Source organism: Bombina bombina, chromosome 2, assembly GCF_027579735.1.
Source record: "Bombina bombina isolate aBomBom1 chromosome 2, aBomBom1.pri, whole genome shotgun sequence".
Classification (NCBI taxonomy): Eukaryota; Metazoa; Chordata; class Amphibia; order Anura; family Bombinatoridae; genus Bombina; species Bombina bombina.
Genome location: NC_069500.1, coordinates 1,334,048,229 through 1,334,065,404, shown reverse-complemented (window position 1 = coordinate 1,334,065,404; position 17,176 = coordinate 1,334,048,229). Strand labels below are relative to the sequence as shown.

The following is a 17,176-nucleotide window of genomic DNA, read 5'->3' as shown; positions in this document are numbered from 1 at the left end:
ACAAATACAAATGCAAAAAGACAAATGATAGGGAGGATATAAACCTGGTGTAATAAAGTTGTGATATTTATCATATTTAATTTATGTTATACTGAGAAACAACTGACAAACAAAGTGAATTGCCATTCCCCAATATGATCACTATAAGTATTACTTAGAAAAAACATCTTGCTAATAACAGCGATAGAAAAAAAGTGCACATAACAATGAAAAAACTATTTCCTTTACTTTTTCAGCAATTTTACATTATCTCTTCTGTTCTACACAACATTGTCCAGAATATTTACAAACTGCACATCTCATAAAATGACACCATTTTTTAAACAACAATCTAAAAAATCTAGTGCTGAGTAGAGGAAATTAATAAAACGTCACTTTTATTGTAAAGTCATTAAAATACTTTAGTATCTGCATTGGTAGGAAAACAACCTGTATCATACCTATTCTACATCTAGGATGAAAAACCCTTCCCTCACTTAGTTTAAATAATACAGAACATTCTAATCAAACTATATCGTTTCTGTGTACAAATAAGTCTTATAAACAAAACAAATCTATCTGAAAACACAATATTTAAATGTTATGCTCTTAAGGGAATACAATTGGCAAAGGGTAATTATATACAACTTATTTCAGTATTGTACTTATTGTATGATCAATGCATTAAAATGTCCAGAAGACGTTATACAATTACTTTTTTAAATATTTACTTCAAAATATTTACAAAAAATACCCTGTTTTGAGGATTTTGCTAAACAAAGTCAAAAAGCAAGCATCTGACCTGATAAATAATAATACCTAGAGATACAGTCCATCATTTCAAATAACCATGCTAAATAGACCTGCAGATAAATTACTTACAGAATTGTCCCAGTCAAACAATTTGGAGGGTCCCAGAAGTCTAATTTGGGTCCATAACTTTAGCAAGTTGGGGAAAAAAAACTATGACATGCTAAGATAGCGACTGTACTATTGAGCCAACTAATAGGAGTGAGAGTACTGGCCTAATTTTAAAGTCGCCATAGCTACCTGGTGTTGTGGATTTGTCAAGCCTTAGTCAGGATGAAAAACTCTTCTAAAGGATCTGCCTGTAGTATCTCTTTTTGCTATTTTGTTTATATATTTATTAATTATCATGGAAAAGATGTTACTCTAAATTCCTTTAATAATTTGTTGAGTATATGTTCTAACATAAAAGAGACACATACCAAAATAGTCAAACAAAAAAATAATGAAAGAGAAAGAACATAAAGTTAGTACAGCTTCAAACCTCAACATAGCTAAAATATTCCGTGCAAAAGCTTACCTCTGCTCCAAACCATAGCTGTCCCGCCAGATTGTCATGCCGAATTTCTTCAGGAAATTTAACACAAAAGTCACGATTTGCTCTATCATGCTGTATGCAATCCTCCATTATCTGGTTTATTATGTTCAAAACATTATCCTAAAACAAACAACACATTTTCAACATGCTGGTAAAGCAGTTTTAAATAACGGAAAAAAAAAGCTGAGTGTGCACTAATACAGAGTAAATTAGTAAAAACAGCATAAGCAAACACATTTTCTTGAACATTAGGAGATAGACATTTTTTAAGAACCAGTAATGATTTTTCATAGGGTTGATGTAGGAGCCATAGCTCCAAGGATTCTGGGATTTGTCAAGTTATGGAATAAAGTATATACAGAGAAAGCTTCTTTCAATGCAAGGAATAAAAAAATATAAATATAGAAAAAAAATTTTTTTTTATTAGAATGTAGATACACAAACAAAAAAGGTTTAAAGGTTATGAGCATTTGAGAAAATCCATTTGGATTTAAAATGATCAAGTCTTCCCAATAAATGCTGTCAAAACACAGGCATGTCTATAGGATTTAGACTGGCCTAACCTCTACACGTCCATGTTACTTTATCAGCTTAAACCTTTTGGTATTGGTATTCGGGTGTTTTATAAGAATGATATCACCTTAGTTAGTCACAGCTAGAGATAATGTGGGCCAAAGTACAAATGTGACAGTAAAAGACTATTTAGGAATAACTGAGCATGCATTTGCTTAAAAATGAAGCCTTACTCCTAGATAACAAGAAATCTAAGACCCTGGCTGACTGCCCAGGAGTGAATGTCTTGGTCAGAACCCAGGATAACATAGCTGTATGATGGTTGAAAGTTATCATTCATATCTTCTGCTTCCTTCCCTCACTTCTTGCTTTTGAAAGTTTTGTTGTTTTAGATAATAAAGTCTGTCCTGTGAAGAGTTTTAAATGTTTTAGTCTGCACTTGTGGCAGGTGGTGCATAATTAAGTGGACTTCTTAATTCTTCTTTGCATGTAATTCTTTTTATAATCATCAGTTTAATGGCCAGCAGAGATACCATAACTCACACAACAGCTATCCCTTATGTGTAGGGAAAGATAGCAGAGATAAACCTATATAAAGGAAAGAAAAGCAAGACTGAAAATCTTCACCTTATTTTGTGAAAAGGCCAGATAAAAGAGAGGTGACGTTTCAGGATTATGGCTTTAATCATATCTACTGTTAGTCTGGGCCTTTTTTTGAAAGACAGATGAGGATTTTCATTGGTTTTGCTGCTGTTGCATGTGTATGTTTGGGATATAGCACAGTAACATAGCCAGCTGCCAAAGTAATTTATCTTACACAAGTGCTACACTATAATCTTTTAATAGCAGCGTAAATTTGAGTCTAGAGGGAGTTGCAGCAGTAAGAGACCAGCGGTTGTTAGAACAAAAGAGGCTGAGTGGAATTATAGGACTAGATGAACTTTTTACCTAAAGTCTATGTGGAAGGGGATGTACCCATAATGATTGAGCTGAAAAAGGAAATTTATGCTTACCTGATAAATGTATTTCTTTTACGATACAACGAGTCCACGGATTTCATCCTTACTGGTCAGCAGGAAGTAGCAAAGAGCACCACAGCAGAGCTGTATATATAGCTCCTCCCTTCCATCCCACCTCCAGTCATTCGACCGAAGTTAGGAAGAGAAAGGAAAAGCCAAGATGCAGAGGTGACTGAAGTTTAACAAAAATAAAAACCTGTCTTAGAAAAAGAGGGTGGGCCGTGGACTCGTCGTATCGTAGAAGAAATAAATTTATCAGTTAAGCATAAGTTTCCTTTTCTTTTACAAGATACGACGAGTCCACGGATTTTATCCTTACTCATGGGATACAATACCAAAGCTATAGGACAAGGATGAAAGGGAGGGACAAGACAGGAACCTAAACGGAAGGCACCACTGCTTGAAGAACCTTTCTCCCAAAAACAGCCTCAGAAGAAGCAAAAGTATCAAATATGTAAAACTTGGAAAAAGTGTGAAGAGACGACCAAGTTGCAGCCTTGCAAATCTGTTCAACAGAAGCATCATTCTTAAATGCCCATGAGGAAGCCACAGCCCTAGTGGAATGAGCCGTAATTCTTTTAGGAGGCTACTGTCCAGCAGTCTCATAAGCAAGACGGATGATACTCTTCAGCCAAAAGGAAAGAGAGGTAGCCGCAGCTTTCTGGCCCCTACGTTTCCAAGAAAAAACAACAAACAATGAAGATGATTGCCGAAAATCCTTAGTTGCCTGCAAGTAAAACTTCAGGGCACGAACCACGTCTAAGTTATGTAACAGACGCTCCTTCTTTGAAGAAGGATTAGGACACAAGGAAGGAACCACAATTTCCTGATTAATATTCTTATTAGAAACGACCTTAGGAAAAAAAACAAGCTTGGTACGTAAGACCACCTTATCAGAATGAAAAATAAGATAAGGGGAATCACATTGTAAAGCTGAAAGCTCAGAAACTCTGCGAGCAGAAGAAATAGCAACCAAAAATAAAACTTTCCAAGATAACAACTTAATATCTATGGAATGCATAGGTTTAAACGGAACCCCTTGAAGAACATTAAGAACTAAATTCAAACTCCAAGGAGGAGCAATTGGTCTAAACACAGGTCTGATTCTAGTTAGAGCCTGACAAAAAGATTGAACGTCTGGAACACCTGACAGACGTTTGTGCAACAGAATAGACAAAGCAGAGATCTGTCCCTTTAAGGAACTTGCTGATAACCCTTTCTCCAATCCTTCTTGGAGAAAAGATAAAATCCTGGGAATCCTAACCCTACTCCATGAGTAGTCCTTGGAATTGCACCAATAAAGATATTTACGCCATATCTTATGGTAAATCTTTCTAGTAACAGGCTTACGAGCCTGAATCAAGGACCGCATCAGAGAACCCTCGATTAGATAAAATCAAGCGTTCAATCTCCAAGCCTAACACCTCACTTTACCTCTTCCTATCACTAACACAGGCAAAGAGAATGACTGGGGTGTGAGGGAAGAGAGGAGCTATATATACAGCTCTTCTGTGGTGCTCTTTGCCACTTCCTGCTGACCAGGAGGCGTAATCCCATAAGTAAGGATGAAATCCGTGGACTCGTCGTATCGTGTAAAAGAAAAGGGTTATGGATGCAAAAAACCAAAGAGTTTAATAGATGTTTACCAAATATTTCCTTCAAAAACTAAATTTATGCTTACCTGATAAATTGATTTCTTGTATGGTAAGACGAGTCCACGGATTCATCCTTTACTTGTGGGATATTATCCTTCCCCACAGGAAGTGGCAAAGAGCACCACAGCAGAGCTGTCTATATAGCTCCTCCCTTAGCTCCATCCCCCAGTCATTCGACCGAAGGTACAGGAAGAAAAAGGAGAAACTACAAGGTGCAGAGGTGACTGAGTATAACTCAAAAAAATATAATCTGTCTTAAAATGACAGGGTGGGCCGTGGACTCGTCTTACCATAGAAGAAATCAATTTATCAGGTAAGCATAAGTTTTCTTCTATAAAGGTAAGACGAGTCCACGGATTCATCCTTTACTTGTAGGAAACAATACCAAAGCTACAGGACACGGATGAACGGGAGGGACAAGACAGATGATTAAACAGAAGGCACCACTGCTTGAAGAACCTTTCTCCCAAAAATAGCCTCCGAAGAAGCAAAAGTATCAAATTTGTAAAATTTGGAAAAGGTATGAAGCGAAGACCAAGTCGCAGCCTTACAAATCTGTTCAACAGAAGCATCATTTTTAAAAGCCCATGTGGAAGCCACCGCTCTAGTAGAGTGCGCTGTAAACCTTTCAGGACTGTCTAGCAGTCTCGCATGCCAAACGGATGATGCTTTTCAGCCAAAAAGAAAGAGAGGTAGCCGTAGCTTTTTGACCTCTACGTTTTCCAGAATAGACAACAAACAAGGAAGATGTTTGACGGTAATCTTTGGTCGCTTGCAAGTAAAACTTCAAAGCACGAACCACGTCCAAGTTGTGCAACAGACGATCCTTCTTAGAGGAAGGATTAGGACACAAAGAAGGAACAACAATTTCCTGATTGATATTCCTATTAGTAACAACCTTAGGAAGGAATCCAGGTTTGGTACGCAAAACCACCTTATCAGCAAGGAAAACAAGATAAGGCGAGTCGCATTGCAATGCGGATAGTTCAGAAAAACTTCGAGCCGAAGAGATAGCAACTAAAAACAGAACTTTCCAAGATAGAAGCTTAATATCTATGGAATGCATAGGTTCAAACGGAATCCCTTGAAGAACTTTAAGAACTAAATTCAAACTCCATGGCGGAGCAACAGGTTTAAACACAGGCTTGATTCTAACTAAAGCCTGACAGAACGACTGAACGTCTGGAACATCTGCCAGACGCTTGTGCAGTAGAATTGATAAAGCAGATATCTGTCCCTTTAAGGAACTAGCTGATAGCCCCTTCTCCAATCCTTCTTGGAGAAAGGACAAAATCCTAGGAATCCTGATCTTACTCCATGAGTAGCCTTTGGATTCGCACCAATAAAGATATTTACGCCATATCTTATGATAAATTTTCCTGGTGACAGGTTTTTGAGCTTGAATCAAGGTATCAGAGAAACCCTGCTTGGATAAAATCAAGCGTTCAATCTCCAAGTCAGCCGCAGAGAAACTAGATTTGGATGCTGGAACGGACCTTGAATCAGAAGGTCCTGTCTCAGTGGCAGTGTCCATGGTGGAAGAGATGACATGTCCATCAGGTCTGCATACCAAGTCCTGTGTGGCCACGCAGGTGCTATCAAAATCACAGAAGCTCTCTCCTGTTTGATTCTGGTAATCAAACGAGGAAGGAGAGGAAATGGTGGAAACACATAAGCCAGGTTGAACGACCAGGGTACTGCTAGAGCATCTATCAGTACTGCCTGAGGATCCCTTGATCTGGACCCGTAACAAGGAAGTTTGGCATTCTGACGAGATGCCATCAGATCCAATTCTGGTGTGCCCCATTGATGAATCAATTGTGCAAACACTTCTGGGTGGATTTCCCACTCCCCCGGATGAAAAGTCTGACGACTTAGAAAATACGCTTCCCAGTTCTCCACTCCTGGGATATAAATTGCTGAAAGATGGCAAGAGTGAGTCTCTGCCCATCTAATTATTTTGGTAACCTCTATCATCGCTAGAGAACTCTTTGTTCCCTCTTGATGATTGATATATGCTACAGTTGTGATATTGTCTGACTGGAATCTTATGAATCTGGCCGAAGCCAGCTGAGGTCACCCCTGAAGCACGTTGAATATCGCTCTCAGTTCTAGAATATTTATCGGGAGGAGAGCCTCCTCCTGAGTCCACAAACCCTGTGCTTTCAGGGAATTCCAGACTGCACCCCAGCCCAATAGGCTGGCATCCGTCGTCACTATGACCCACGCTGGCCTGCAGAAACACATTCCCTGGGACAGATGATCCTGTGACAACCACCAAAGAAGAGAGTCTCTGGTCTCTTGATCTAGATTTATCTGAGGAGATAAATCTGCATAATCCCCATTCCACTGTTTGAGCATGCATAGTTGCAGTGGTCTGAGATGCAAGCGAGCAAACGGAACTATGTCCATTGCCGCTACCATTAGTCCGATTATCTCCATACACTGAGCCACTGACGGGCGAGGAATGGAATGAAGAGCTTGGCAGGTGGTTAAAATCTTTGATTTCCTGACCTCCGTCAGAAAAATCTTCATGTCCACCGAATCTATCAGAGTTCCCAGGAATGGAACTCTTGTGAGAGGGATAAGTGAACTCTTCTTTACGTTCACCTTCCACCCATGAGATCTTAGAAAAGCCAAAACAATGTCCGTGTGATACTTGGCTAGTTGGAAAGTCGACGCCTGAATTAAGATATAGTCCAGATAAGGCGCCACTGCTATGCCCCGTGGCCATAGAACTGCCAGAAGGGACCCTAGCACCTTTGTGAAAATTCTGGGAGCTGTGGCCAACCCGAAGGGAAGAGCCACAAACTGGTAATGTTTTCCAGAAAGGCGAACCTAAGGAACTGGTGATGATCTTTGTGGATAGGAATGTGCAGTCCTTTAAGTCCACAGTGGTCATATATTGACCCTCCTGGATCATTGGCAAAATAGTTCGGATGGTCTCCATCTTGAAGGATGGGACTTTGAGGAATTTGTTTAGGATCTTGAGATCTAAAATTGGACTGAAAGTTCAATCTTTTTTGAGAACCACAAACAGATTGGAGTAGAACCCTTGCCCCTGTTCTGTTTCCGGGAACTGGGCAGATCACTCCCATGGAATATAGGTCTTCTACACAACGTAAGAACGCTTCTCTTTTTGTCTGGTCTACAGACAATTGAGAAAGATGGAATCTCCCCCTGGGGGAGAATCTTTGAACTCTAGAAGATACTTGGGTTACTATTTCTAAAGCCCAGGAGTAGTGAACGTCTCTTGCTCAAGCCTGAACAAAGAGAGAAAGTCTGCCTTCTACTTGATCCGGTCCCGGATCGGGGGCTACCCCTTCATGATGTCTTGGTGGCAGCAACAGGCTTCTTGGTCTGTTTACCCTTGTTCCAAGTCTGGTTAGGTCTCCAGACTGACTTGGATTGAGCAAAATTCCCCTCTTGCTTTGCGGCAGGGGAAGAGGTAGAGGGACCACCTTTGAAGTTCCGAAAGGAAAAAAAATTATTTTGTTTGGTCCTCATCTTATTCGTCTTATCCTGAGGAAGGGCATGGCCTTTCCCTCCAGTGATGTCTGAAATGATCTCTTTCAGTTCATGCCCAAATAGGGTCTTACCATTGAAAGGGATGGCTAAAAGCTTAGCTTTTGATGACACATCAGCAGACCAGGACTTAAGCCATAACGCTCTACGAGCTAAAATGGCTAAACCTGAATTCTTCGCCGCTAGTTTAGCCAACTGAAAAGCAGCATCGGTAATGAAAGAATTAGCTAGCTTGAGAGCCCTAATTCTATCCAGAATATCATCTAATGGGGACTCAACCTGAAGAGCCTCTTCCAGAGCCTCGAACCCAAAGGACGCTGCAGTAGTTACAGGAACAATGCACGCTAAAGGTTGGAGAAGAAAACCTTGGTGAACAAATATTTTCTTCAGAAGACCCTCTAATATTTTATCCATAGGATCTTTGAAAGCACAACTGTCCACGATAGGTATAGTTGTATGCTTAGCCAGGGTAGAAATAGCTCCCTCCACCTTAGGGACCATCTGCCAAGAGTCCCGTACGGCGTCAGATATGGGAAACATTTTCTTAAAAGTAGGAGGGGAAGCAAACGGAATACCTGGTCTATCCCACTCCTTAGTAACAATTTCCGAAATCCTCTTAGGGACCGGAAAAACATCAGTGTAGGCAGGAACCTCTAGGAATCTGTCTATTTTACACAATTTCTCTGGAACTACAATAGGGTCACAATCATCCAGAGTCGCTAAAACCTCCCTGAGCAATAAGCGGAGGTGTTCTAGTTTAAACTTAAAAGCTATCATATCTGAATCTGTCTGAGGGAACATATTTCCTGAATCAGAAACCTTTCCCTCAGCTAGCAAATCCTTCACTTCAGAACATTGTGAGGGTACATCGGATATGGCTAATAAAACATCAGAGGGCTCAGCGTTAGTTCTCACACCAGACCTACTGCGCTTCCCCTGCAACCCAGGCAGCTTAGATAAAACCTCTGTGAGGGTAGTATTCATAACTGCGGCCATATCTTGCAGGGTGAAAGAATTAGACGCACTAGAAGTACTTGGCGTCGCTTGTGCAGACGTTAACGGTTGAGACACTTGGGGAGAATTAGATGGTAAAACCTGATTCTCTTCTGACTGAGAATCCTCCTGTCACATATTTTTAGTAGCTAAAATATGTTCTTTACAATTTATTGACCTTTCAGTGCATGAGGGACACATTCTAAGTGGAGGTTCCACAACGGCTTCTAAACATATTGAACATTGACTTTCCTCAATGTCAGACATGTTGAACAGGCTAGTAATGACTACAAACAAGCATGAAAACACTTTATTTAGTGAAAAAAAATAACAATCTTAAAAAAATGGTACTGCGCCTTTAAGAGAAAAAAAAGCATACACGTTCTGCAAAACAGTCTAAACATGCACCAAATTTTTCAAAATTTTGTATGTAGACCCACTATAGGTAGTTAAGATTGCACCACAAATTGTTTTTAACAATTAACCCCTTAATGTCCAAACCGGATCGAAAATAGGCCCAGATCCGGAAAAAGACCCTACCTGCCCTCAGGGCAGTGTGGGGTAAAAGCTTCGATTTGGCCCAAAACATACACCAGGGCCCTCAGGAGTTAGAGCTTGTTGCTTGCTGACAAACTAACTGCGCATCTGAGGCACGAAAATAGGCCCCGCCCATCTCACTCGATGTTTCCTGAGCCTAAAGAACCGCACCAGAGCGGTTATAACTAGCCAAATGGATTCCAAGACCCTAAAGAAAAGCCATGTGTGCCCCAATAAAGTTGCCCAAAACGTTTATTGCCCACAAAAACGTTAAAGAACTCCCATCCAAAAAAACGTTTGCTCACAAACATTTCACATTCAGTGTCAACCATATATGTAATTGGCCCCATAAGCAAGCTAAGTAATGCCCTTCTTTTAGCTCTAGGATTACTGCTTACCCTTAACCTCTTCTTGGGTATAATGTCAGCCTTTCTGAAATACACAGTCTCTCCAGAAAAAATATGACTGAACATACCTCATTGCTGCATAGCATGAAAACCGTTCGTCACACTGAAGTTTCCTGTACTCCTCAGCCTCTGTGGGAACAGCAAATGGACCTTATTTACAAATGCTAAGATCATCATCCTCCAGGCAACAGTCTTCATCCATCTGCTGCCTGAGAGTAAATAGTACAAACCGGTACCATTTAAAAATAACAAACTCTTGATTGAAGAATTAAAAACTAATATTTTATCACCTCTTTCACTTTACCCTTCCAAGTACTTAGAGTAGGCAAAGAGAATGACTGGGGGTGGAGCTATATAGACATCTCTGCTGTGGTGCTCTTTGCCACTTCCTGTAGGGAAGGATAATATCCCACAAGGATGAATCCGTGGACTCGGCTTACCTTTATAGAAGAAATATGCCTCTTTATTGTTATTCACTTGTTATGTTTTAATGTCACTAGGGAAAGATCATGCACATACAACACTTTAATGACACTGATGACAAATATGAAGCAAGTATCCATTGTACATATTATCTAAAGATGTCACAAGTTTTGCTACTCTTCAACCAAAAATTTTAAGAGATTCACAAAATTCATTTAGCCTGAGAAATAGTCATTAAAGGGAGCCTACTCCAGAATTGTTATTAGACCCCTGAGCATACCTAGGCATGTTTTCCACAAAGGATGGCAAAGAATGAAGTAAATTTGATAACAGAAATAAACTGAAAAAGTCTCTTAAAATGGCATGCTCCATCTTAATTAGGAAACTTTACTATTGCCCTTCATGTCCCTTTAATCCTTTTGGGTATTAAATATATGTATACTGAAACATTCACTCGGTCAGTCATATAAAATAACATTTAAAAGGGACATGAAACCAAATTTTTTCTTTCATGATTCAGATAGAGCATTCAATTTTAAACAACGTTCTAATTTACCTCTTATCTCAGTTCCATCTGTATTTTTTGTTCAACAGCAGACTTAAAGGGACAGTCAACACCAGAATTTTTGTTGTTTAAAAAGAAAGAGAATCCCTTTATTACCCATTCCCCAGTTTTGCATAACCAACACTGTTATAATAATAAACTTTTTACCTCTGTGATTACCTTGTATCTAAGCCCCTGCAAACTGCCCCCTTATTACAGTTCTTTTGACACACTTGCATTTTAGCCAATCAGTGCTCACTTCACGTGCATGAGCTCAATGTTATCTATATGAAATACATGAACTAATACCCTCTAGTGGTCAAAATGCATTCAGATTAGAGGCAGTCTTCAAGGTCTAAGAAATTAGCATATAAACCTCCTAGGTTTAGCTTTAAACTAAGAATGCAAAGAGAACAAAGTAAAATTGGTGATAAAAGTAAATTTGAAAGTTGTTTATAATTACATTTCCTATTTAAATTATGTAAGTTTTTTTCGGACTTGACTGTCCCTTTAAGCTCAGGAGTGTGCACTTGTCTGGATCACTATATGGCAGCAGTTTTGCAAGACTGTTAACCATTTGCAAGAGCACTAGATGGCAGCACTATTTCCTATATAGTAATCCAGATGCCTACTTAGATATCTCTTCAACAAACAATACAAGGGGAAAAGTACAAATTTGATCATAGAAGTAAAATGCTCTGGCTGAATCACAAATGAAAATGTTTAGGTTTCTTATCCCTTTAACCCCTTAACGACCAAGGACGTACGCCACACGTCCTCAAAAAAAATACACTTAATGACCGAGGACGTGTGGCGTACGTCCTTGGTCTGGAAAGCAGCTGGAAGCGATCCTGCTCGCTTCCAGTTGCTTTCCGGTTATTGCAGTGATGCCTCGATATCGAGGCATCCTGCAATAACCTTTTTTAGCAATCCGGTGCAGAGAGAGCCACTCTGTGGCCCTCTCTGCACCGGACATCACCGGCTAAATTCGTTGGTGGGTGGGAGCCGGTTCGGGAGGCGGGTGGCGGCCATCGGTGGCCTTGATGATGTGTAGGGGGGCGGGATCGTGGGCGGGGGTGATCGGAGGCGCGCACAGGCGCGCGCGCGTGCACGGGAGGGCGGGGGCGGGCGCGTGCACGGGGAGGAAGCGGGTGGGAACCGCTACACTACAGAAAAAAGTTTGTATCAAAAGTTTAATTTAAGTTTAAGTTAATAAAAAATAGTGTTAATCTATATAAAATACCTTAATCAGGGGGTGGGGGAGGGGAAGCTACACTACAGAAAAATAACATAATCATTAAAAAAAACCCATTTTTCTTGCAAACTGGGTACTGGCAGACAGCTGCCAGTACCCAAGATGGCCCCCAATAAGGCAGAGGGGGGGGGTTAGAGAGCTGTTTTGGGGGGGATCAGGGAGGTTGGGGGCTAAGGGGGGATCCTACAAACTAGCATATGTAAATATGCTGAAAATGTATTTTTTTATTTTTTTTTAAAAAAAAACACTTTTATTTTAGTACTGGCAGACTTTCTGCCAGTACTTAAGATGGCGGGGACAATTGTGGGGTGGGGGAGGGAAGGGAGCTGTTTGGGAGGGATCAGGGGGTCTGATGTGTCAGGTGGGAGTCTGATCTCTACACTAAAGCTAAAATTAACCCTGCAAGCTCCCTACAAACTACCTAATTAACCCCTTCACTGCTAGCCATAATACACGTGTGATGCGCAGCAGCACTTAGCGGCCTTCTAATTACCAAAAAGCAACGCCAAAGTCATATATGTCTGTTATTTCTGAACAAAGGGGATCCCAGGGATCCCAGAGAACCATTTACAACCATTTGTGCCATAATTGCACATGCTGTTTGTAAATAATTTTAGTGAGAAACCGAAAATTGTGAAAAATTTTGCGTTTTTTTTAATTTGATTGCATTTGGCGGTGAAATGGTGGCATGAAATATACCAAAATGGGCCTAGATCAATACTTGGGGTTGTCTACTACACTACACTGAAGCTAAAATTAACCCTAGAAGCTCCCTACATGCTCCCTAATTAACCCCTTCACTGCTGAGCATAATACACGTGTGGTGCGCAGTCGCATTTAGCAGCCTTCTAATTAGTAAAAAGCAAAACCAAAGCCATATATGTCTGCTATTTATGAACAAAGGGGATCCCAGAGAAGCATTTACAACCATGTATGCTATAATTGCATAAGTTTTTTGTAAATAATTTCAGTGAGAAACCTAAAGTTTGTGAAAAAAATTGTGAAAAAGTGAACAATTTTTTTTATTTGATCGCATTTGGCGGTGAAATGGTGGCATGAAATATACCAAAATGGGCCTAGATCAATACTTTGGGATGTCTTCTAAAAAAAAAATATATACATGTCAATGGATATTCAGGGATTCCTGAAAGATATCAGTGTCCCAATATAACTATCGCTAATTCTGAAAAAAAAAGTGGTTTGGAAATAGCAAAGTGCTACTTGTATTTATGGCCCTATAACTTGCAAAAAAAGCAAAGAACATGTAAACATTGGGTATTTCTAAACTCAGGACAAAATTTAGAAACTATTTAGCATATGTTTTTTTGGTGGTTGTAGATGTATAACAGATTTTGGGGGTCAAAGTTAGAAAAAGTGTGTTTTTTTCCATTTTTTCCTCATATTTTATAATTTTTTTTATAGTAAATTATAAGATATGATGAAAATAATGGTATATTTTGAAAGTCCATTTAATGGCGAGAAAAACGGTATATAATATGTGTGGGTACATTAAATGAGTAAGGGGAAAATTACAGCTAAACACAAACACCGCAGAAATGTAAAAATAGCCTTGGTCCCAAACGGACAGAAAATGGAAAAGTGCTGTGGTCATTAAGGGGTTAAGGGCAGAGATTAACAAAATTGAAGAATTACCCAACAGCTCTACAAAGTTCCAAAAAAGGGTCATTGCATACTCCCCCCAAGGCAGAACATACAGTGATCTGAGATGTCATCACAGAAAATGCATCATCTCTGCAGAAAGAACAGGACACATACAGGAACTTTTCAGCACTTCTCCACATAAGGCTGTTCTCTTCAAGCAGCGCTGTGCTCTGGCTGCACAGTGTAAATTTTCCTTATCACAGTGCATTCAGAGCAAAGTGTTTGCATATGCAGTAGATTTCTATATTAGACAATTCATTTTTTTTGGCTGCATCTAATTTGCAATTCAATTTTCAACTACTGTACTACATTATACAACTTTTTAAAATTGCTTTATTCTCCAGTTAATCAACATATTGCAATTAAAACGTGTGCTTAAGTGTAACTGCCTAATTTTTAAATTTCATTTAAAAATGAGCTGCAGAACATTTTCACTAAAACAATCTCATTGCAGAAAGTGCAAAAAAGTTCTGCCTCTGGGCATACTCCATTCTTATAATCAGAAGATTGTGGTTAATAAACCATGCACAGACACATAATGATTCCTTAGATACAACCTACATAATATATTAATAATCAAACAATCCAAGCACTGTACAGCCTGCCTCTTGAAAAATAAATGCATTCAATTGCTGACTGACATCATTATTCAACTAGTACAAGGAATAAAATTTTCAAATAACCAACTTCCCTTGTAAATTTAAACAGCAGGAGTTTTTAGCAGAATAAATCCACCAGTTGTATTTTTGTTTCCCATTTCCTGTATTTATTGGGTAACAAAGATTTATCATGTGTCGCCCTGAGAGATGCAAATTATAGGAATACTGAGCGAGAGCCATCCACTGTATCTCAGCTCTTCAGCGTTTGCGGGAGATTTATTAGCATTGCAGGGTTTGCAGACAGAAAGGCAGATTGCTGCAGTTTGTAGGACACAGTACACCCCTGTATGTAAAGCGGCAGTGAATTATCCAGCTCATAAATCCAATGTTAATCTTAGTTACTGGGTTTCAGAGTAAAAGATTTTTGCATGTAATTAGCACGCATTACAAATCACAGGGACAAGTACTAAATACATATGTCAGCCAGGCATGTCAATCAAAAAACAAGGAGTCTTAGAATCAATGTAGGGAGACACGAAGCACAAAGAATATCTCATGTCTTTGCTTTTATAATAATGGATGGCCTCAGGTGGCCTATTCACCCTCAAAATTCTTTACCAAACACTACACGATCCCCTTTGTCTCCTTGTGCTTCGTACTTTCAGCCTTTGTTAATCTACTGCTAATCTACTGTTCATATTCTGCCTACACAAGGAAATTTAAATACTTTTTTGTTGTCCACACCACAAGTGGAGGAGGGACATTACAGGGAGTGCAGGATTATTAGGCAAATTAGTATTTTGACCACATCATCCTCTTTATGCATGTTGTCTTACTCCAAGCTGTATAGGCTCGAAAGCCTACTACCAATTAAGCATATTAGGTGATGTGCACCTCTGTAATGAGAAGGGGTGTGGTCTAATGACATCAACACCCTATATCAGGTGTGCATAATTATTAGGCAACTTCCTTTCCTTTGGCAAAATGGGTCAAAAGAAGGACTTGACAGGCTCAGAAAAGTCAAAAATAGTGAGATATCTTGCAGAGGGATGCAGCACTCTTAAAATGGCAAAGCTTCTGAAGCGTGATCATTGAACAATCAAGCGTTTCATTCAAAATAGTCAACAGGGTCGCAAGAAGCGTGTGGAAAAACCAAGGCGCAAAATAACTGCCCATGAACTGAGAAAAGTCAAGCGTGCAGCTGCCAAGATGCCACTTGCCACCAGTTTGGCCATATTTCAGAGATGCAACATCACTGGAGTGCCCAAAAGCACAAGGTGTGCAATACTCAGAGACATGGCCAAGGTAAGAAAGGCTGAAAGAAGACCACCACTGAACAAGACACACAAGCTGAAACGTCAAGACTGGGCCAAAAAATATCTCAAGACTGATTTTTCTAAGGTTTTATGGACTGATGAAATGAGAGTGAGTCTTGATGGGCCAGATGGATGGGCCCGTGGCTGGATTGGTAAAGGGCAGAGAGCTCCAGTCCGACTCAGACGCCAGCAAGGTGGAGGTGGAGTACTGGTTTGGGCTGGTATCATCAAAGATGAGCTTGTGGGGCCTTTTCGGGTTGAGGATGGAGTCAAGCTCAACTCCCAGTCCTACTGCCAGTTTCTGGAAGACACCTTCTTCAAGCAGTGGTACAGGAAGAAGTCTGCATCCTTCAAGAAAAACATGATTTTCATGCAGGACAATGCTCCATCACACGCGTCCAAGTACTCCACAGCGTGGCTGGCAAGAAAGGGTATAAAAGAAGAAAATCTAATGACATGGCCTCCTTGTTCACCTGATCTGAACCCCATTGAGAACCTGTGGTCCATCATCAAATGTGAGATTTACAAGGAGGGAAAACAGTACACCTCTCTGAACAGTATCTGGGAGGCTGTGGTTGCTGCTGCACGCAATGTTGATGGTGAACAGATCAAAACACTGACAGAATCCATGGATGGCAGGCTTTTGAGTGTCCTTGCAAAGAAAGGTGGCTATATTGGTCACTGATTTGTTTTTGTTTTGTTTTTGAATGTCAGAAATGTATATTTGTGAATGTTGAGATGTTATATTGGTTTCACTGGTAAAAATAAATAATTGAAATGGGTATATATTTGTTTTTTGTTAAGTTGCCTAATAATTATGCACAGTAATAGTCACCTGCACACACAGATATCCCCCTAAAATAGCTATAACTAAAAACAAACTAAAAACTACTTCCAAAACTATTTAGCTTTGATATTAATGAGTTTTTTGGGTTCATTGAGAACATGGTTGTTGTTCAATAATAAAATTAATCCTCAAAAATACAACTTGCCTAATAATTCTGCACTCCCTGTAAAGTAATTAAAACAAAACCATAATTTAGGCTTTCCTTATAAATGTATATTTTTCATGATGGTGAGAGTCCATGAATCATAACACGTGGGATATGCATATTTCCTTCCATCAGGAGGAGGCAAAACACCCCTACATTGAAGTGAAAAAACAAGTACTGTGGGCGCCTTAAAGGGCAGGTCAAAAAAATATATGAGTTGATTATGTCCTAATACATATGAAAAAAATCTTTTAACAAATGATAGGTAAATGATCAAGACACATCACACACAGAGGGTTCCCAGAGCTGTTTCATGCTGGCCGTATAACCGCTACACTGGATTACAAAAACACTTGGCACTCCTGAACAAATTAAGGTACTGTTTCTCCACGGCTATAACCTGCGCAGGATT

General features: G+C 39.8%; 1 protein-coding gene across 3 annotated transcripts in view; it reads right to left on the bottom strand.

The window, feature by feature from the left end:
• ZFYVE28 (zinc finger FYVE-type containing 28) overlaps nucleotides 1–17,176 on the bottom strand; it is a 529,419-nt gene that overhangs the window by 257,981 nt on the left and 254,262 nt on the right. For all 3 annotated transcript variants that reach the window (XM_053704206.1, XM_053704207.1, XM_053704208.1), the window contains exon 3: nucleotides 1,307–1,444. In XM_053704206.1, the coding sequence (XP_053560181.1) occupies nucleotides 1,307–1,444 (138 nt within the window). The remainder of the gene's footprint in view (nucleotides 1–1,306; nucleotides 1,445–17,176) is intronic.